At 38.4% G+C, this 21,647-nt stretch overlaps 2 protein-coding genes and 1 long non-coding RNA gene across 3 annotated transcripts in view; 2 read left to right on the top strand and 1 right to left on the bottom strand.

Moving 5' to 3' along the window:
* The window catches only part of LOC143740068 (kelch-like protein 29), a 462,524-nt gene extending 449,468 nt beyond the window's left edge, over positions 1-13,056 (bottom strand). Inside the window, exons 1-2 of the mRNA XM_077232146.1 lie at positions 12,897-13,056; positions 6,554-6,626 (exon numbers count right to left, since the gene is read on the bottom strand). The gene's annotated coding sequence lies outside the window, so the exon portion shown is untranslated. The remainder of the gene's footprint in view (positions 1-6,553; positions 6,627-12,896) is intronic.
* The window catches only part of LOC143740074 (uncharacterized), a 503,207-nt gene that overhangs the window by 120,667 nt on the left and 360,893 nt on the right, over positions 1-21,647 (top strand). The gene's annotated exons all lie outside the window — the stretch shown is intronic.
* LOC143740069 (kinesin-like protein KIF6) overlaps positions 17,042-21,647 on the top strand; it is a 204,534-nt gene continuing 199,928 nt past the window's right edge. Inside the window, exon 1 of the mRNA XM_077232147.1 lies at positions 17,042-17,213. Within this exon, the coding sequence (XP_077088262.1) occupies positions 17,154-17,213 (60 nt within the window). The 5' untranslated portion in view covers positions 17,042-17,153. The remainder of the gene's footprint in view (positions 17,214-21,647) is intronic.

Genomic DNA, 21,647 nt, shown 5'->3' with positions numbered 1-21,647 from the left:
TTTGCTATATAAAACTAGCAGTAAGCTAGATCAACATTAGAATAACATAATGATCATATTCTAACATTTCATCATGTTGAGCTATATAAAATTGATTTGTTTTATGTACATTTGCTCACCTGTCTAATAAAGTATGTGCAAGAGCGGTGTCGCTGTCAAGTCGTGACTCGTGAAGCTCTGTCAAGTCCAAATTAGTCGCGGGCGTGAAGCTCTCAGCATCTCAAAATAGCCACGCCGATATTGATCCTCATTTTAGTTCTCCTTTTTTGTCCCAAAGTCTGCTTGTCATGGTCTATAATGTTTGAACGAAACAAGAACAGCGTGACGCTAAACGTTACGCACTACACAGTTGTCCACGTCTGTCGCCATGGTTATTTCATGGTTATGGCAGTACGAGCGGAAACCGAGGATAGCATGGATATTGCGTCATTGACAGGCGACATTTTTTCCGGGACGGCCACTTATTTAAAATTGTAATTTCTCTGAAATAAAAAATCTTTGGAGACTTTTGGGATATTATAAGTACACAACTGCAAGAAATATTTCATACTGTGCAAGTGATTTTTGGCTATTTTTGTCACGACGCACACACAGGGAAACAGTAGATCCAGTAGCAGTATATTTATTGAGTAATCCGTACACGTAATCCAGTCCAGGCAAGGGTCAAACACCGTATAAGCAATCCAAGAACAAAACAACAAAAACGAGCAGAAACAAACCTCAGAAGTGTGGGGACATAAAACAACGACTCCGTGACATGGACTGAAACAGACAGGGTATTTATACACAGAACTAAACAATGTAATGGAAAACAGCTGCGTGCAATGATGAGTGATGAGAACAGACAAAGGATCGTGGGAAATGCAGTTCCAGAATGAATGGTGACAGTAAGGGAAAGAGACCTCTAGTGGACACCCGGGGAAAACACAAACCAACACTGTGACAATTTTATTACAAAATTCTTACAAATTGTACCTTTAATATAAGACATAAAGAAGATATGTTTGTTTAAATTGTATTTAGTTTTTGACTACTAAAACTAATAAAATTTGTTTTTGCCTTAATAGTGTGGATAAATAAATAAAAAACTCAATTCAAACTTTTCTACTTGTCTTCGAAAAAAAATGGTTATAAAAAATGTAAATAATTATTCATACCGAACGATATAAAACATTATATTGTGATAAATATTTTAGCTATATTGCACAGCCCTACGCCTTATTATAACGTTATACGCTTCACTCTGACGTTCCGTCATGCCATTGGACTGACTTCATACGTGCTTCACGGCAGTGCGAGTACCCCTTGAAAGGGAACCACCTTACATTGTTAAGACATTTCAGAAGGTTTTTACAGCAACAATTTGCCAGTAAGTTACTGTAATTAAGATTGACAGTACCATAACCGTATTTCAGTTTTACGCCATATGCTGTCAATGACAAATGCAGAAAAGTTAGTTCATGACCTCAAGGCTAGATTATTGTAATGCTCTACTGGGTGGTTGCCCTGCATGCTTAAACAAACTACAGCTGGTCCAAAACGCAGCAGCTAGAGTTCTTACTAGAACCAGGAAGTTTGACCATATTAGCCTGGTTCTCTTAACAATGCCCAATACATAACGCATGCTTCCTCCCTATTAAACATCACATACATTTTTAAAGCTTGCTAAATTCTTACAAAGCAGTAAATCGTTTAGCTCCTCAGTAGTTGATTGAGCTCTAAACGCATTATAGTCCTTCTATTGTGATCTCAAAATTCTGATTGATAATACCTAGAATATCAAAATCAACTGTAGGCGGTAGATCCTTTTCCTATTTAGCACCAAAACTCTGGAACAGTCTTCCAGGCCTTGTTCGGGAAGCAGACACACTCTTTCATTTTAAATCTAGACTAAAAACACATATCTTTAACCTTGCGTACACATAACACATCATAAGAAGAATGGCATCTACGCTAATATTAGTCTCTCTATTTATCCAGAGGTTTAACGTAGTCAGCCGTAGCTGGTGCATATCCAGATCAGATGGTGGACCTGCACCTAGACACAACCACAACACAGCCCTGAATGTCAGCAGAGATCCTGTCAACTAGACTATCCGCTGTGAAAGCCTCATCAACATGACATGACACCCATCGGCACAGATCCTCAGCAAAGAACACAAGAACAATACAAGTTCCCGCATAAACCTAAAACCAGCTTCAGCTTCACACTGGCATGATGAATCCTATCTTCAAGCAAAAATAAACTGGATGAAATACACTCACCTAAAGGATTATTAGGAACACCATACTAATACTGTGTTTGACCCCCTTTCGCCTTCAGAACTGCCTTAATTCTACATGGCATTGATTTAACAAGGTGCTGGAAGCATTCTTTAGAAATGTTGGCCCATATTGATATGATAGCATCTTGCAGTTGAAGGAGATTTGAGGGATCCACATCCAGGGCACGAAGCTCCCGTTCCACCACATCCCAAAGATGCTCTATTGGGTTGAGATTTGGTGCCTATGGGGGCCATTTTAGTACAGTGAACTAATTGTCATGTTCAAGAAACCAATTTGAAATGATTCGAGCTTTGTGACATGGTGCATTATCCTGCTGGAAGTAGCCATCAGAGGAAGGGTACATGGTGGCCATAAAGGGATGGACAAGGTCAGAAACAATGCTCAGGTAGGTCGTGGCATTTAAACGATGCCCAATTGGCACTAAGGGGCCTAAAGTGTGCCAAGAAAACATCCCCCACACCATTACACCACGACCACCAGCCTGCACATTGGTGCAAGGCATGATGGATCCATGTTCTCATTCCGTTTACGCCAAATTCTGACTCTACCATCTGAATGTCTCAACAGAAATCGAGACTCATCAGACCAGCCAACATTTTTCCAGTCTTCAACTGTCCAATTTTGGTGAGCTCTTGCAAATTGTAGCCTCTTTTTCCTATTTGTAGTGGAGATGAGGGGTACCCGGTGGGGTCTTCTGCTGTTGTAGCCCATCCGCCTCAAGGTTGTGCGTGTTGTGGCTTCACAAATGCTTTGCTGCATACCTCGGTTGTAACGAGTGGTTATTTCAGTCAAAGTTGCTCTTCTATCAGCTTGAATCAGCCGGCCCATTCTCCTCAGACCTCTAGCATCAACAAGGCATTCCACAGGACTGCCGCATACTGGATGTTTTTCCCTTTTCACACCATTCTTTGTAAACCCTAGAAATGGTTGTGCGTGAAAATCCCAGTAACTGAGCAGATTTTGAAATAGACCGGCCCATCTGGCACCAACAACCATGCCACGCTCAAAATTGCTTAAATCACCTTTCTTTCCCATTCTGACATTCAGTTTGGAGTTCAGGAAATTGTCTTGACCAGGACCACACCCCTAAATGCATTGAAGCAACTGCCATGTGATTGGTTGATTAGATAATTGCATTAATGAGAAATTGAACAGGTGCTCCTAATAATCCTTTAGGTGAGTGTATTTGAATACTACCAATCCACAATCTGATTTCTGATTTGTGATGCAGCCTTAATCATAATCCCATTAAATCATGTTAATTTTTTCGCCAGAGGAGAACTGGGCCCCCGACTGAGCCCGGTTTCTCCACTGAAGCTGCTTTGAAACAATCTGTTTTGTATAAAGCACAATATGAATAAAGGTGAATTGACAGTAACTTCATGGTACTGTAATTATGTAATACAGTGCAATTACTGTAAAACAACAGGTTATCAGTACACTACTGTAATTCATTAATTTATTCTAGAATGCTATCCTAAATAAGTACTAATGACATTGAATTCAAACAGACAGAAGTATTACAAAACATACAATTCTTTATTTTAAACATTGAATATATAACACTTAAAAATGCACAGTCTGCCAATGCTGGGACAGTGCATGTTCATAATTTTCGTATGACTTTTTGTGTTATGTTGTATCTTCTGGATTTATTCTCACAAAGAATTGTTAGGCAACAGAGAATTAATGGGGAAAATTATAAGCAGCCAAATACAGCATCTGCAAAACCCAGGTGCTGCTCCAAAACGTAGGCCACCTTTGCTTACCATACACTTTGTTACAGAGAGAAATGTGTTGCCTGAAAAAAATTGACCTTTTGCAATGCTGTTTTGCACTTTCGTAAATCGTAACCAACAACCTTTTTTGCCTTTTCACACAACTTGCATGATTACAGGGGTAGATTATGAAGACTTATGAGACTTAAGACTTACACACAAAAAACACCTTTTTATCATAGTGGATGATTTGTTTGCATCACATGCTCCTTATATTTGGCTTTTCTGGTGTAGTACCAGGTGTTTGGTAGCTCACCTGGTACTGGTAAAATGGCATGGTTGCTTCAGGAAATGCATTTTTATCTAACATTTGTTTTTTTTAACATTATCGGTTAGGTTTAGGGTCTGGTTTCGTGTAGGTGGTACTAGGGTTGGCACGGTACATGAGAAAACATCCGAACCGTTCGGTTCGCTTGTCTCGGTTTAGTGCGTGTTTGCGTCGCACGGTTCGACGCATGCGCAATGTAACCTCGTGCCTGTGATCTCAGACAGTGTGTTTACTTTTCGCGCAAAATAAGAGATGTGTGGACATTAGACATACATATTAGGCTTGTTCGACTTGAACCGGCACTGCACAGACCGATCGATGAATAACATCAAAGTACCGCGAGAGCAACGGCTCCGTATGCTTTTCAATCACTCTCGCGGTACTTTGATGTCATAAACCGATCGGTCTGTGCAGCCCCGGTTCAAGTCGAACAAGCCTATATACAGTCAAAGTGGAGTATTGAGTGCTGCAGGTCTCGTCACGTATATAAATGGCAAGCTGGAGAGATAAGGAAGGCTAACCGGAGTTGGAGGATGCGCCAGCGTCGTATGGCTAAGTCCGGTGTGTGGGAACATTTTGGAATTCATGTTACCTATGATATTTAAATATATACAGTGACACTAAGTTTAGATACAAACTCCAGTCATATGTTTCCAAATACTGCACTTTAATTTCAAGTAAAAAAAAATGTATCATTGTTGATACTGTTTTTGTGTTGAGGTTGAACTTGTGTTTCACTTTATGGTTATGGGCTTTGCTATTGTTATAGCCTCATTATTGGCAATTATGTGTAACATATTTTGACTTTTTTGAAAGATAGTGCTTTAAGAGTTCTTCTCTTTTTCTTTTAAAAGATAAACATTTTGTAAGAGCTACACTGAAGTTAACAGTTTGATAAATGCAAGTTAATTTTAATCTTTGTGTGCTAAAAATGCACATAAGTCCCTGTAGAGATAGCTATACACATTCTCCTTTTTTGCCAAATAAACAAAAGCATTTCATCAATGTCTTCTCTCTTGCTGTATCAAAATGTCACCTAGCTTTCCTCAGAGATGATCTCAATAATGTGCTTAAAGTCAAGTCAAATTCAAGTCAAATTCAAGTCAATTTTGTGCATGATTACATGATATAATTTTTTTTAAATACTAAAAATTGTGTATCCTAAATTGTGGATAATTAAGCTACAGTATAGCCTATATCATATGGTGAAGTACATTTCTGGAGTGTTAAAGATTAAAAGAAAAAATAACAACAAGAACCGTACAGAACTGAAACCGTGACTCTAAAACCGTGATACGAACCGAACCACGGGTTTTGTGAACCGTGCCACCCCTAGGTGGTACGTAATTTTAAATGGATTACCCACTCAACAGACATTTAATTTCCAAACTGCCTCAATACAAACAACAAATCAACATAATAAAGTGTTGCAAGATTCACATTCATCTCTTTCATTTAAAATTGAATGCGCTTTTAGCGCAACTCACTGAACATTTTGCTTTGATAGTATTGTGAAACGTAATGAACAAGGCACTGTCATATCATTGTGCAGAAATGTTATCACATGCACATATTTCCAATAAGCCAGGGTTGCAAATGAGAAGATTACCCAATTTTTCATCATCAAAGTGCACATCCTCTGGATTATATAAATCATGTTATTGATGAACGATGTTATCATGTGGTTATTTAATGTATAACAACTGATTCTATAGAAAAAATTACAATATCAAGACCAGTACTACAATATATAATATTACTAACACCATGATAAACAGGCATTAATATTGTTGCGACAAACTAATTTTCAGATTACGATACACTGGTGAAAGTGCAGCTCTCACGCTTTTCCACAGCACCCACATCTGAGTTTTTCCTGTAATCTCTGTCTATACACCCTGACATACGCCAATTAAGTTGTCTCCTCTGAGATCGTCACACAGCAGGGATTCCAGTGTGAGATCTCAGCCTCAACACCATCACACACAATCCATCCTCAAAGAAATACATCCATCATCTTCATAAAGAGCACAAAACCACAAATGACTAATTAAAGGAATGTTCCAGTTTAATACAACTTAAGCTGTGTGGATATCCTCTGCGCATAAAATAAACTAATTCAACTACTCTCTCTGTTTGATTCATAATCAGAAATCTTCAACAAGAAATCTGCTTCAGCACTGATACAGAATGAAACTTGCTGAATTTCAAAATTACTCACCAAACAGCGTCTCTGGTCGATGCACATCATATAGGAAAGTTGAACCCCTTTTCTCCTCTAAATCACACAGCACCTGTAAAAGAAATGAGAAACGTCCATCATAAATAAGTAATTATCAGATGATTTTAGAGAGGGTTTCTCAGAGGACACAAGGACACTTAAAGATGGTTTTTAAAGTCACGTCACCATGAACCTGTTTTTAACGACCTCTACAACAATAAGTCAGCTCTCTAGTCATTTGCAGAAAAGCAGCATCAAATTTTATTAAAACATATTAATATAGTGAATAAACACATGGAATATTAATGAAAGAAACAATCTTGAATAGAATTTCAGAAAGAAACATTTGTGCTATAATTTACCACAAAACAAAATACAAATCATTTGAAATTATATTACACCTACATTAAGCCCCAAATTTCAATTACTGTGAAGCAAAAAAAACTTAAGGTATTAATCAAAACCATTATAAAATATGAACAGTTTTAGCAATATATACAACAATACTAACAAAATGTATACTTTAATACATTTTGCAAGGTGTAATACACCTTGCTAGTACCGTGCTGGACCCTCTTTTGCCTTTAGAACTGGCTTCATTTTTTGTGGCATAGATTCTACAAGGTGCTGGAAACATTCCTCAGAGATGTTGGTCCATATTGACATGACAGCATCACGCAGTTGCTGCAGATTTGTCTGCTGCACATCCATGAAGCGAATCTCCCGTTCCACCACATTCGTAAGATACTCTATTGGATTGAGATCTTTGAATGTGGAGGCCATTTGAGTATAGAAACCAGTTTGAGAAGATTTGAGCTTTGTGACATGGTGTGTTCTCCTGCTGGAAGTAGTCATCAATACGCAGGTAGGCTGTGGCATTTAAACGTTGCTCAATTGAAACTAAGGGGCCAAAAGTGTGCCAACACCATTCCACCACCAATGGAACCAATCTTCTATTGTTCAATTTTGGTGAGCCCATGTGAATTGTGGCCTCAGTTTGCTGTTCTCAGCTGACAGGAGTGGCACCGGTGTGTCTTCTGCTGCTGTAGCCCATCTGCTTCAAGGTTCAACGTGTTCAGCAGTGGCGATTTTTTTAAGACTGCAAGGGAAGCTAGGCTTCCCCTATAATGTCAAAAAATTAATGGTCAAATGTGTACTATTGTGTTAACATTTTATTGACTAAAAATGCGTCAGAACACGTTCATCTCAAAGACGAGTTGGTTCAAAATCAGCTAGATATAGCAGGTCGGCTGACTCGATTTCCTTCTCATTCATTCCCGGAGCATCACAGTGGATTTACCTGTTGAAGCCGAGCGTCCATTGACTTCAATGGGGCTGCTTTGAACAGATTTTTTCAGTGCTTCGAAACTTGACGGTCATTGGATAAATGTTGCTATTATGTCCTGGGTTGGACGCTGGGCTTCTGCGTGATGATTGGAGGGTCTGTCGAAAGAATGCATCTCCTTTTGATTGACAGCGATTTTGTACAATAAAAAGTTGCTGATGCGGAAGCTATTCGAGCTCAGTCCCATCGCGGATTTTGTGTACTCGAAAGACAAACTGCTGTAACCTATTTCTTGGTATTTGCTTGGTGAAATTGCTAGCCAATTTTAATCATACATTTCACAGTTTAACCTAATTCCCACGTTTCCTCCGTCGATGTCAGGTGCCTTTGTTACATGTGCTTGGTGTTTGGATCACGGCACATCTGTCTAGTTTGGTTTTGGTTTTGTGTCGGAATTTGGACATTCATTCTCCGCGTGTTTGTTTTCTGTTGTGAGCGCACAGGATGAGCTTACGCTCGTTCTCATGCATAACGTTTTGTCTTGTCGTGTGAACGTCCGGTTTCGTGTTTGCTCTGTTCACATGTGTTTTGTGTATCACGCAGTTCGTGTTTACATCGGCCGCATGCTTTCATGTCATGTTTTGTCTTGTGCTGTGTAGCACACAGCTTGTGTTTTACACTAGCTGTGTGCTTTCATGTCATGTTCTGTGTGAACACGTGGCTTATGAGTGTTCTCATTGTTCTTCATGTCTCATTTTGTGTGAGCACTTTGCTTGTGATTTGTTTTACTGGCCATGTGCTTGTGTTTTTTGTCATGTTTGGTGTGAGCACATGGCTTTTCATGTGTTTCCTTGTGCCATGTGCTCTCCTGTCGATTGTGTAGACTCCCATCTTGTTACCTGATTATTGGTTAATTTGCCCTCCTTGTCCTCCCTTGTTACCAGCCTTGTTTGCTCCCTATTTATTCTCCTTGTGCTGGTGGCAGTAATGCACATTAAAAAGTAGTTTGCCAACCACCATTAAAAAAAAATATCAGAAGATGAATTTTGTAGAATGTTTGTATTTTGTTTTATTTAATTATTAAAATAAAGCCCATCAACTCTGCAACTAAGTCCTCACTCCTTTCTCCATCCCCACACCTGACAGTAGAGTTTGAAAAAAAATGAGCTTTGTCCCCTCTAAATATTTGAAATTATTGCACTGCCCTGCTGCACTCCATTACACTGTATGTTGTTAGGATGAAAAATGGTTTAAAAGTTACATTTTTAGTCTGGTGTGCCTCAGTTATCTAACAGCGCTCGTCAATGTCAAACTGATTGAATTAAAAACAACACTAGATCTCATTTCTCATTACTGTAAATATTATTTATTTTATATATTTTTTACATTTATTTATTTATTTATTTATTTATGGTTTTGTTAGATTATCTCGTCTCATCTGAACTCAGTGTCACAGCGTCTGGTTGTGTTCCCTTGTCTATCACTAGAGGTCCTCGTTGTCACGGTGTCCTTCACATTTGACTTTAATTCCCAGCATTCTGTCTGTCACTGTCACTCATCAGTTCATTGCACTCAGCTGTTCCCCGTAATCATTGTTCCCAGCTGTTCTGTGTTAGTCTTGTTAGATTGTGTGTGTGTATAAATACCCTGTCTGTTTCAGTATTTGTTATGGATTCCTTAGTTTGTGTCACACCACTTCAGGTCTGTGTTGGTTCTAGTTCCTGTTTTGTTTATTGACTTGATGGCTTAATTTGGATTGACCCTTGCATGTTGCCAACGAGTTTGGATTGCCCTTTAATTAAAGAAACTACTGCTCATGGATTATCTGCTTCCCGTGTGGTTTTCGTGACACTCAGTTCAAACACAGACTGCTTCAGATAAGTGTGAAGTGGCTCATTCATGTGCAGAAGTTCTGGTCTGTTTTCGGTGTGAAATCTGGGCTGGATCAACATGTAGACATGCTCAATTAATGTCCTTTCCAAGACAGATCTCAATTTAATTTTTCCAATTCTTCTGCTTGCCTGTGTAGTTGCAATATAGCTGATGGTCTGGCAGCATTTTTAACCATCTAAGTGATTGTTCAAACGTCTAAATAAATAAGCTCATTGTGGAATATGTACATTTGCTCTTGAATACATTATGCTGCTAATGTTTTGTCAAAAAAGCCAAACTCATCTGTGTAATTGGGCTTTTGACTCTAAATATCAGGAGTTAAGTGACATGATTGACAGAGTTAGATGAACAAGCGTTTAATTCCTTAAGAGGCAATTAGTAATGGAGCATTAAGTATTTTTTTTACTACTTTTATGTTTAAATAATCTAGGACATAAACGGACCTGAACGACCTGGCGACCACAAAGGTCTGTCAATCACCATCTGAACTCAGTCAAACACTCACTGCTGAACTGAACTGTCTACAGCATCAATTTTCATCACAGCACCTGACAGACATTAACTAACCAGGTAAATCAGAGCATATCACCTGGACAAATCAACTAATAGATTTCCACATAATGAATCCGATAAGTACTGCTACACACAATTATATTGTTTTGATTGCTTGCGAGGAAAGAAAGCCTTCAAATCTTCAAATCAACACATTTAAAAACACCAAAAATGATTGACATGCATCACATACATCTATAATTCAATGCCAAGCTGCCCAACCTGAAACTCATCTTTTAAAGACGTCAATCAAAGACTTTGACAAGTAAAAAGAAAAATGTATAGGGCTATTTGTTAAATTATTAAAGTATCAAATCGATGACACTGCATTACATGCATCTACAATTCAATGCCAAACAGCCCAAACTGTCACTCATCATTTAAAGACTTCATTCAAAGACTTTGATAAGCATGGAACACACCAGGAAAGAACTCAATATTCACTCTCTTAGAATCAGCAGATGTCATTTTTCCAGAGGTTTGTATATCTATACAAATAAACCAATAGGGGTGTTGATGGCGCAGTGGATAAGACACATGTCTGTGGTGTGAGAGACCCGGGTTCGAATCCACTGTGAGACACCAATGTGTCCCTGAGCAAGACACTTAACCCCTAGTTGCTCCAGAGGCGTGCGACCTCTGATATATAGCAATTGTAAGTCGCTTTGGATAAAAGTGTCAGCTAAATTAATAAATGTAAATGTAAACTAAATCCGAAACAGAAAGTGAGTGAAGAAAAGACTCCATCCTCCTCAAATCAACACAGATCACGACTTAAACACACTGAAGAAATAAATCTATATGTGCGCTTTAAGGTGAAATTGTATTATATTTCATAACATTTTAAGTTGTATTTACACATTATATTTTTATTTAAATTTGCTTTAAATATTGTACTACTGTCGTCTGTGTTTTGTACTTCATATGAAGCACTTTGGTTTATAGGGGCTATAATAGCCTATAATGTTAAGCATGGATATTTATATCACGTTTATTATTAACTTTGCATATAATATCTATAAGATCTACCTGCTCATCTAAGGTATTTTTTGAAGTCAAATAAAAAACTTCAACAAGTAAATAAGAAAAAAATGCATTTGTAAACACATTATAATCTCAATTACAGTTTTTCTGAATTGTTAAAACACTTAATCCCTTCCTCTGAACCAAATTATCAATAGCCTAAACCAATGTGTCGAATAAATCACTCTTTCTGTAAAACTATTAACAAGGCAGTTGACACTGTTTGCAAATATCAAATATTTCTAATGATGTGGTCAAACCAACTTTAATAATACAAGTCAGTTCAGAGTGCCAAAATTGACTGATTGTTGATACCAACAATGGATGGAAACAATACAAGAGGGAGAGAAGGAAGAGTATGAGTTAGAAGTGGTGGACGAGGAGGAAGATGATGAGGACGAGGAAGAGCGTGTTGTGGAGCATGTTGTCAAGGCTGGATCTGGGACACTAGAAGGTTTTTCCCTTTGCCTGCAGAGATGACATTGCCAGTGATGTGGACAAAGCCCTCGGCTGGACCCAACATGAAGAGATGATGCTGAGGCAGAATAATCTCTCATTGACCTTGATTTTTCAGTTTCACAACTCTTGTGAGTGTATTGTAACATGCTTTTCATTTAGCCTTTTTTGACGATTTTGGCTTTTGCAGTTTGGTTACTGTATTTTTACAGTAGCAAGTGCTGAATATACAGACATTCAATGGGCCTCCTATTCAATAGTCAGTACAATACTATACCTGCAGTAAATACTATTGTAAGTTTTACTATACTTGTTTTTACGTAATTGCAAAATTTGTTTACTTTGTTGCAACATTTTATTTCTGTAACATCGTGTTTTTGGATTCTGTGTTCTCCATTTTTTATGAAGTGTCAAATGAATGATCTGTAGTGTTTATAATATTTAATCGCTGTGCATTATCTGAAAGCATTACTTGATTTTGAGCACAGATAGAATGGTTGAGGCGATTGTTTAATTTTGCTAGACGAGTCAGATGTTCTCTGAACGTTTGAAGATATGGTTTTGTTTTTAAGGTTTTGAGAAAGTTGGTGATGGTTTCGAGAAATGTGTTTTAGCAATTCAGAAAAACTGTAACATAAATCCATCAACTCAATGATATTGCAAAATATCAAAACCATCAGCTAGTGACTAAACTGTTTAAATAAATAATTTAGATTCCATGTCACATTAAAACCTTAATATTAACGTGCAAACGATGACAATGACTGTCATGTAATCAGCAGTAACTCATGCATTAACATAAAAACACAGCAAGTCAGAATCTAATATTGAAAGAAACAATTATTAATGCTGTTTCAATGGTTCCACACCTGTAACTGTTCAGAAAAGTGAAAACTGGCGTCTCCAGTGACTCTTTTCTTTAAAATGAGGAGGGCAGAAGCAGCGTTATGAGCAACTGTATATAGATTATATAGCGACTTCAGAGGGAAATAAAGCAGCCTTTGCTGGCGTTACATTAGTTTCTCTTCATGAAACACACACATGCAGAAATCACACTCATGTATCGCTTGTTAATTCCAGTAGCAGTAGTTTGTAAAGCCAATATGATGATCTTCTGAACTCCAGCTGTCTTACCTTAGGATGAATCTGCGCGCGTTTGTTTCATTGTATCACAGAATTCCTCACGCTGCTGTCAGTGATGCAGCTCGTGCAGACGTTGATGGGAATGTGATGATGAGGAGGGATGATGATGCTGGGTTATTCAGCGCTTGTTTTGAGAGTACGCGCGCACCGACGGCCTTTGGTACGCGAGCGTGCATGTGTGTGTGTGTGTGTGTCTAACGTCTCTGCTACTCCCCTTTAACGCTATAATTACTAAACACACAGCGCCACCTGTCGAGAGAAAGAAAAGGTGCAGGTGCATCCAGTTACAACAGCAAAGATGAAAGTTCAGTTTGTAATGCATGCCCATTAATTTATTGTAAAAAAAAACTAAACAGTTATAGGCAATGCTTAGTAAACTATAAAGGTAATACATTAAATGCACTCATTATGAGTAATTAAAGTGTATATATTTATAAATATATGCAGTAATCATTTTTAATCATTCCACTTCTGTTGTCAACAAATGTCTGTGAAACTCTTCATTTTGTCTCGTTGTTGATTTTTTTATGTTCATACAAAAATTTACACATGTCAAGTTTTACACGTTTACACGTTTATTTTTTGCTTGTATTATATAATATATTATATATACTATATAATATATATATATATATATATATATATATATATATATATATATATATATATATATATAGCCTATATATATAATTATATAATATAATTATTTATTTAAAACATATTTATACATTTATGTTATCAGCATTTAAAAGCTGATTTTTGTATTATTATACTCCTTATATTATTCTTGAAGTCCTGTGCAAATGTAGGATAACTTTTTTCCAGGTTCACGTTGCCATGGGCTTTATAAGAACTGAAGAACTTTAAGAACTGAAACCAGTGACTGTTTTATTGAAACATATCTCTTTCACTTTTTGTTTGTTGATTGTACACTAAATGACAGTGGCAACAGTTTCTTATATCAACAGCATTTAAACTGGCATTTATTGGGTTGACAATAAATTTGTCAAACTGACACGTATTTGAGCAGCAATTAGTAGCCTATATTTGAATTTGCATGTAGCAGATGCTTTTATACAAAGGAACTTGCACTGCATCCAATGTATAGCCTATAGCCTATTTATTGCATTGTTTAATTATGGTTTATACATGCTAGTTTTCATGACAGAATTCAATATATATATATATATTTTCATTACTACTGGAGCTGCCAGTTTGCTAAGTTTCAAATGATTACAGTATTAAACAGCACAAACTATGCAAAAGCGGCAGTCCTTCCGGCTCACTCAGTGTCCGAAATCGATCACTTTTCATTCACTCCTTCAAGTGGACTATATTAGTGGAGTAATGTAGGTATTAGTGAGTGAGTGTATATAGAGATTTCGAACGCAGCCACAGAGTGCAAGGGTTTCAAATAATGTGGTCCTTATTGGTCCAGCTGGCTTTTAAATAATTGTTTGTTTCACTCCCGTTCGCAGTTTCCCCTTCTAAATCCATTATTTTTTCTTTTTCTTTCTTTTTATTATTGAAGAAATATCAAAACAAAGAATAGAAATATAATACATTAGCCTACATTTCAAATGCTAGGGGGATGTATAAACAGTATTATAGGAATACTTTAAAGAGTGTATGCTTGTAAAAATTGTAGTTTTGTTTCTTCGAGAGCAATATTGACTAAATATTTTTTCCCCTGAAAATTTGCATTTATAAATGTGAAATTTATCCATCAAAATAAAAAAATTAGTGCGGGGTTGTTTATCTTTGGAGTTACCAATAATACCTGGTAGAACATCTTTCCACAGTAATGTAAAAAAAAATCATCAACATTTCCAACAATGAAATCATGTAGACTGCATTTTATAACAAAATAATAATAATAAGGGCACATAAGGGCAGTGCCAAAATAAATGAACAGCTGTCTCTGGCTTCTGCTTGCAAAAGCTACAACTTTCATCAATATCTTTTTTAAACTTGGTTAAATAATGTATAGCAGGGTAAACGATACTTCTTTACCCTGTTTGTTAAAATGGAGTGGTTTGATGAGAGGGGTGGTACTTTTGCTGTTTAAATAACATACATATTTTAGAAGAAGAAATTGCTCCAAAAACAGTTGCAAATTCCCTTGGTGGTATAGGAATATTATATTTGGACATGAATTCCTTATAAGTAAAAAGAAGGCATCTGAGTTAAATAAATGGCAAAACAATATTAGGCCTATTTTGAAACCACTTTTCAAAGAAAATAGTTTTTTGATTGAAAATAATGTCCTTATTATTCCAGATAACCTATTGGTGTGGTGAAAAGTTGTTTGTAAATTAAACTCCATACTAGAAAAGCTTGAGTGCTGGACGATTAAATTAAATCCATTCATTTTGCAGGATGTTTTGCAACTCAGGTGATACGTCAATCCATACGTTCTCCAGAGCATAGATATAATAAATACATAGACGCCCTATTGGCCACTGGAGCGTACGTCAACGGCGCCGCCATATTGCGGAGGGCAACTTTCCCCTACCTCTCATACCGGGAATAGAGAAAAATGCACTTTTCGTGTGCTGCACAAATCGCCAAACAACTGAAAACAGGTCTCGAGGAATTACCTTTCACAAGCAAGACTGAACATTTGTTTCTGGTTGTATTTGGTCATGATATAATTAGTAATAGTAACGTTCAGAGGAGAAAGGCCGCAAAATTTAAAAATACTACTGTTATTGTGTCACGAAATGTGGTCTTAATAGTTTTTCAGTCGACAATGTAGTTGTTTAAAGCTCAGATCTGTTTATTTAAAAATATAGCACCTATTTAAAAATTGAATCGGACGTTTTCGGAGTGTGAGACACAGGCGATCACCGGTCGCTCAGCGCTCATGTACCCAGCCTGGAACAGCCTTCCCTCGGCTATAAGTTTCATAACTTTATATTTAGGCTATTTAACATTGTATCCTGCTGTGTGTTTGACTGAATCGTTTACTTTATTTCTTGTCTTGTATAGCTTTTTATACCTTTTAGGCTACTTTACTGTTATGATGGCTATTACTGATCAATAAAACTGAAATTTAACAAAAAAGAGACAGGGTTGTGTCATTTTATTTTATATAGCCTATGTAGGAATATTTTAAAATATATAAATTATATTTGCATATTTATACATTATCTTCACTGTATGTAGGCCTACATAAAATAAAATGACAAATCTAATGTCAGTTTAATGATCAATATTATAATGTTTCATATTTTTTTCATATTGTCTATATTATTCTGCAATTGATATTACATTGTATTTGCTGTTCTTATTATTATTGTTATTATAATATTATACCACTTGCGATTATCAATCTATTATAGTTATGCTATCATAGTCACTAACTTATTATTTTTACTGTCTATATACTGTAATTGATATTTCTTATTATATTGCTATTATTATAGTATTATACATAAACTATATGCTATTATCAATATTTGTATGATTGTTTTATTGTACTTATGATATTATATAACTATACTATCCATTACTATTTTATTTGCTGTATACTGTTTGTTTATTTTATTGACTAAACTATTTACTATTACTTCTCACTTTATCTTATATTTCCTATTTGAATTTCACTGTAGTTGTACCATATCATATGTAATACCATAAAGGATCCATCCGTTATCTTTGTTATTTCTAAAATCGGGTCAATCACAGAAAATGTTTTTTCGACATTAAGAAAACTTTATTTCATTTAATGTGAACATTAAATTAAATCTTAGTATGGGGGTCTTCACAATTCTTATCCAAGAATAAAAAGCCAAATAGCCTACATGACAAGCCTGAGCTTTGACAATTCCTAATAAATTTTTTTATAAGTCTATCGAGATTTTAAATAACTGGAGATGAAACTTTTTGTACACCACATAAAAACAACTGAAATCGGCTGATAAATGTAAAAAAAAAAAAAAAAATTGTATCCAGAAAAACCGCAGCTCACCCGTTTACTTGTATTTGTTTACAGCGCAGTCTTGCCCTCCGCAAAATGGCGGACGCGTTGACGTATCGCAGCAACGTTCCAAAGCGGCCAATAGGGCGTCTATGTATTTATTATGTCTATGGTCCAGAGCGTGCCACGTCACTGGTCGCATAGCAACCTCTGTACACACAGAAGTATAAAAAAGAAAGGAGTGAATTAAATGTGTGAAGCTAAACGGGTGCTTTGGATAATTAATATTAATAATAATGAAAGACTGATAATTATCATATAAAACAATGGTTAAGCAAACGATTCAAATCTTTGCACGTGTGAAACCGACGAAGAAACCCACCTCGGTGAGTATTTTGTGTTTATGTACTTTGTATTAGACACCTGGGTCAAAGACGAGACGTCACCATTTTGGTGTCGGCATCAAATTAAATTTACAAAAGGGATTTTACATAGGCTACAAAAAATAAAAAATATTAAATGCAAGTAAATAGTCTACTTTCATGTTTCAAATAACTTTTGTGAAAATAAAATGACAAAATATGAGTAAAATAATGCTCCAAAGTGTAAAATTGTCATTCAGCGTAACTTAATGGTCCGTACTTTGATTTTACTTTTACATTTTTAAATAAACGTATAAAATACCATGTTAAAAAAAAATATTTGCTTCCTTCTGGCATGTTCACATAAGTGTTGTCTATTATATTAAAAGGACTATGTGTTGTTGTTTTTTCTTTAAGTATCGAAATAACTAGGGGACTTTTGTCCCGATTATGCAGTTTGTCAGAGGTCATTCACTGTAACAGGATCAGGAAGCAATTTTTAAATTAAATAAACAACCAATACCAACCAATCAAGCAGTCTGTGACATCATCAAAGGGCACCCTGAAGATCTTGTTTATTGCTTTTAAATATTTAATAATTTCACCTTTTCATAGTTGTAACTTTTGTAACTTTTGTAACAAAAACATTTGTCATTCAGTGATATGCCAAAAAAAGCTTTTATTGTTAGAGTTTTTGAAAAACACGTAGATGTTGTGAATAATTATGATTAACTTTTCTGGTCAAGTTCACTATTTGATATAGGTGGCTAGTTGTTAGCATGTAATATTAGCTTAAGTAGAAGTTTCGTCATTCAGGGTAATGTTTTGTCATTCGGTGTAATGCAAATTGTCTGTTACACCACAGTGTCATCCATTACACTGAATGACAGTGTCACTTAGATAACATTTTTAGCATTTTATTTATATTTCAGATACATGAGATAATGTTTTAATGTATTTTTGTCTTTTTTTATGTGTTACTGATTTATTTTAGATGCCCACAAACAAAGAGAGAGTTACTAGGCACCGGCAGAAAGTTAATGCAGACCCAGTAGCTAGGGCAGCGTTTTTAGTAAGGAGATGAGAAAGGTATTGAGGATTAAAATTTTAAAAATAATAGGGCTGGGTTAAAAATTTCGATTTCTTGATTTTAATCGATTGTCATTTTGAAGAACCAATACTGATTTGTAAATTGATCTTTCTGTCTATGCTGTTTTCAGTTGATTTTAATCAATATCAAATTGATTTGAAATCGAATCAAATCGTGAAATTTGTTTCAAAGCCTAGCCCTAGAGTGTGAAGGCAATAGTGTCTGAACCTGAGCCATTAACCCTGAGGAAGTCAAAACTCACTACAGCACACTGTGAGAAAGTTATCAACTAGGCAGCTCTCTCTCTCTCTCTCTCTCTCTCTCTCTCTCTCTCTCTCTCTCTCTCTCTCTCTCTCTCTCTCTCTCTCTCTCTCTCTCTCTCTCTCTCTCTCTCTCTCTCTCTCTCTCTCTCTCTCTCTCTCTCTCTCTCTCTCTCTCTCTCTCTCTCTCTCTCTCTCTCTCTCTCTCTCTCTCTCTCTCTCTCTCTCTCTCTCTCTCTCTCAATCCTATGTGCATCTTATTTTCTTTCATACGAATACACTCGTAGTTACAAAAAGGCGGTACGAGAGAGAAAAATCAAAACGACCGAAAAAAAGTGCCCACCGATCCTGCCTGGAGTTCAGTCTTTTGGCGGTTCTGATGTACTCTAAGTTCTTGTGGTCGGTCCAGACGATCCTCTAACCAATGTCGCCATTCTTCCAACTCTAACTTGACTGCCAACAACTCCCTGTTACCAATGTCGTAATTGCGTTCGGCTGGGGATAAACGGTGAGAAAAAAACGCGCAAGGATGCATCTTATCGCCTGTGGGAGAACGCTGGGACAGAACTGCTCCTACCCCCACCTCTGACGCATCGACCTCCACTACGAACTGCCGTGAATAGTCAGGGGCAACGAGGATGGGAGCTGAAACAAAGCGGCTCTTGAGGTTAGCAAACACAGCCTCGGCTGTGTCTGACCACCTGAACGGAGTTCCGGGGGAGGTCAAGTCAGTCAGAGGCGCGGCTAGCTGGCTGAAGTTGCGAATGAACCGCCGATAGAAATTGGCGAATCCCAGAAACCTCTGTAGGGCCTTACGGGAATCTGGACTTGGCCATTCTACCACAGCCTTAACCTTGTCAGGGTCCACACGCATTCCCTCAGACGAGATGATGTGTCCTAGAAAAGGAACAGACTGTGCATGAAATTCGCATTTCTCCGCCTTGACAAAAAGCCCATTCTCTAACAACCTCTGAAGCACTTGTCGTACGTGTTGCACGTGTTCCTGGAGAGACGAGGAAAATATCAATATGTCGTCCAGGTAAACATATATGATTTGATCTATCATGTCTCGCAACACGTCATTGACAAGTGCCTGGAAGACTGCTGGGGAGTTGGACAGCCTGAACAGCATGACCAAATATTCAAAGTGACCCCTGGGGGTATTGAACGCAGTCTTCCATTCATCCCCCTCCCTGATGCAGACGAAATGATAAGCATTACGTAAGTCCAATTTCTTGAAGATGGATGCTCCCTGCAACCTCTCGAAGGCTGGAGACATCAACGAAAATGGATAAGTATTCTTTACCGTGATGTTATTCAACCCTTGGTAATCAATACAAGGTCGCAGAGATCCATCCTTCTTCCCCACAAAAAAGAACCCCGCCCCCGCTGGTGAAGAGGAAGGCCGGATGAATTTGGTTGCCAGAGAATCAGAAATATATTTCTCCATAGCCTCCCTTTCTGGAATAGAAAGAGTATAACTTGCCTTTAGGCGGAGACTTACCTGGCATTAACTCTATAGCACAGTCATAGGGATGATGAGGAGGGAGAGAAGCAGCCCTAGACTTACTGAACACTTCCTTCAGGTCATGATACTCCTCAGGCACGTTAGACAGATCCCCTGCTTCCTCCTGAAACACAAAAACAGGCACAGACGGACACGCAGACACAAGACAAGACTTATGACATTCCTTGCTCCACTCCAGTATAGCCTTGTGCTGCCAGTCCACTCGGGGGTTGTGACGGAAGAGCCAGGGGGGACCAAGAACGACAGGTGCCAACGGTGAATCCAGAATATAAAAAAAATAGTCTCGGTGTGATTGCCAGAAGTTATGAGGGTGATATCTTCAGTGGTGAATGAGATGGTGGGAAGTTCTTGGCCATTTAGTGCGTGTACAGCAATCTTCTGAGTGAGTGGTCTGAGTGGAATTTGAAACTTGTGTGCAAACATACTGTCCATGAAATTACCTTCAGCCCCAGAGTCCAGAAGTGCCTGACAATCGTGCTGGTGAGTTGACCATCTTAGTCTTACCGGGAGGAGTGTAGATGTGGATGAGGTCTTCTCGGCGGAGATCCCACCCGATAGTAGCCTCATACTTACTATCGGGCTTGGCCTTTTACCGGGCAGCTGTACGCGAAATGTCCCGAACCTCCACAATATAGGCAAAGGCCCTGGGACCTCCGGCTCTCCCTCTCCTCCCGGGAAAGCCGAGCTCGACCCACCTGCATGGGTTCGTGATCGAAGACGGGGCTGACCACGTCCCGCCGCTGGACCGTTGTCCCTCAATCCCTCCAGGAGGACGGTTGGATGCCACTCGGCCTCCGACTTGCGAAAGTCGCGCATCCACCCGTAGTGCCAGCTCGATGAAACCGTTTAATGACGTGGGTAGGTCCAGGGCGTAGATCTCTCGTTGGACGCGGTCAGCCAACCCGTGCTGGAACATGTCCCACTGCGCCTCCTCGTTCCAATGACATTCGGCCGCCAGGGTTCGGAACTCGATGGAAAAGTCCGAGACCGACCTCTCCCCCTGACGAAGGTCGGCCAGCACCCTGGCAGCCTCTCTCCCCGCGACGGCTCTGTCAAAAACTCGTCTCATCTCTGCGGAGAGAGTTTGGAACGAGGCGCAGCAAGGGTCTTGATTCTCCCACACCGCCGTTCCCCATAACGCCGCCTTTCCGGTCAGTAACGTGATGACAAAAGCCACCTTGGCTTGTTCGCTATGGAACGTTCTGGGCTGTAGTGCGAAATGCATGGAACATCTTATCAGAAGTGCACGACAGTAAGTTGACTCACCCGCATAGGGTTCCGGAACCGGTAGGCGTGGCTCAGATGGCGCGGGGAAATCCGGTGGTGTGGGGGGAACGGCTGGTGTGGGCGGCACAGTGGGTGCACGAAGAAGTTGGACCTGCTGGGTGAGCTCGGACACCTGCGTTACCAAAGCTTGAATCGCACGACCCGTGTCGTTGATGTTCCTCTCGTGAGAGTCCAATCTTATGACGCTGTGGTGGACGAACTCATCCAGCGAGGTAGGTGTCTCTCCTGCTGCTTCCCTGGAACGGTCAGATCGTTCTGTCATGATCGGTAAAGGAGAACAGGAAGCAAATGCA

The sequence above is a fragment of the Siphateles boraxobius genome, unplaced genomic scaffold, assembly GCF_051911475.1.
Source record: "Siphateles boraxobius isolate OS27281-9 unplaced genomic scaffold, OSU_SipBor_1 164, whole genome shotgun sequence".
Taxonomy (NCBI): domain Eukaryota; kingdom Metazoa; phylum Chordata; class Actinopteri; order Cypriniformes; family Leuciscidae; genus Siphateles; species Siphateles boraxobius.
Note: the sequence above shows the minus strand (reverse complement) of the source record. Positions and strands in the feature narration are given on the sequence as shown.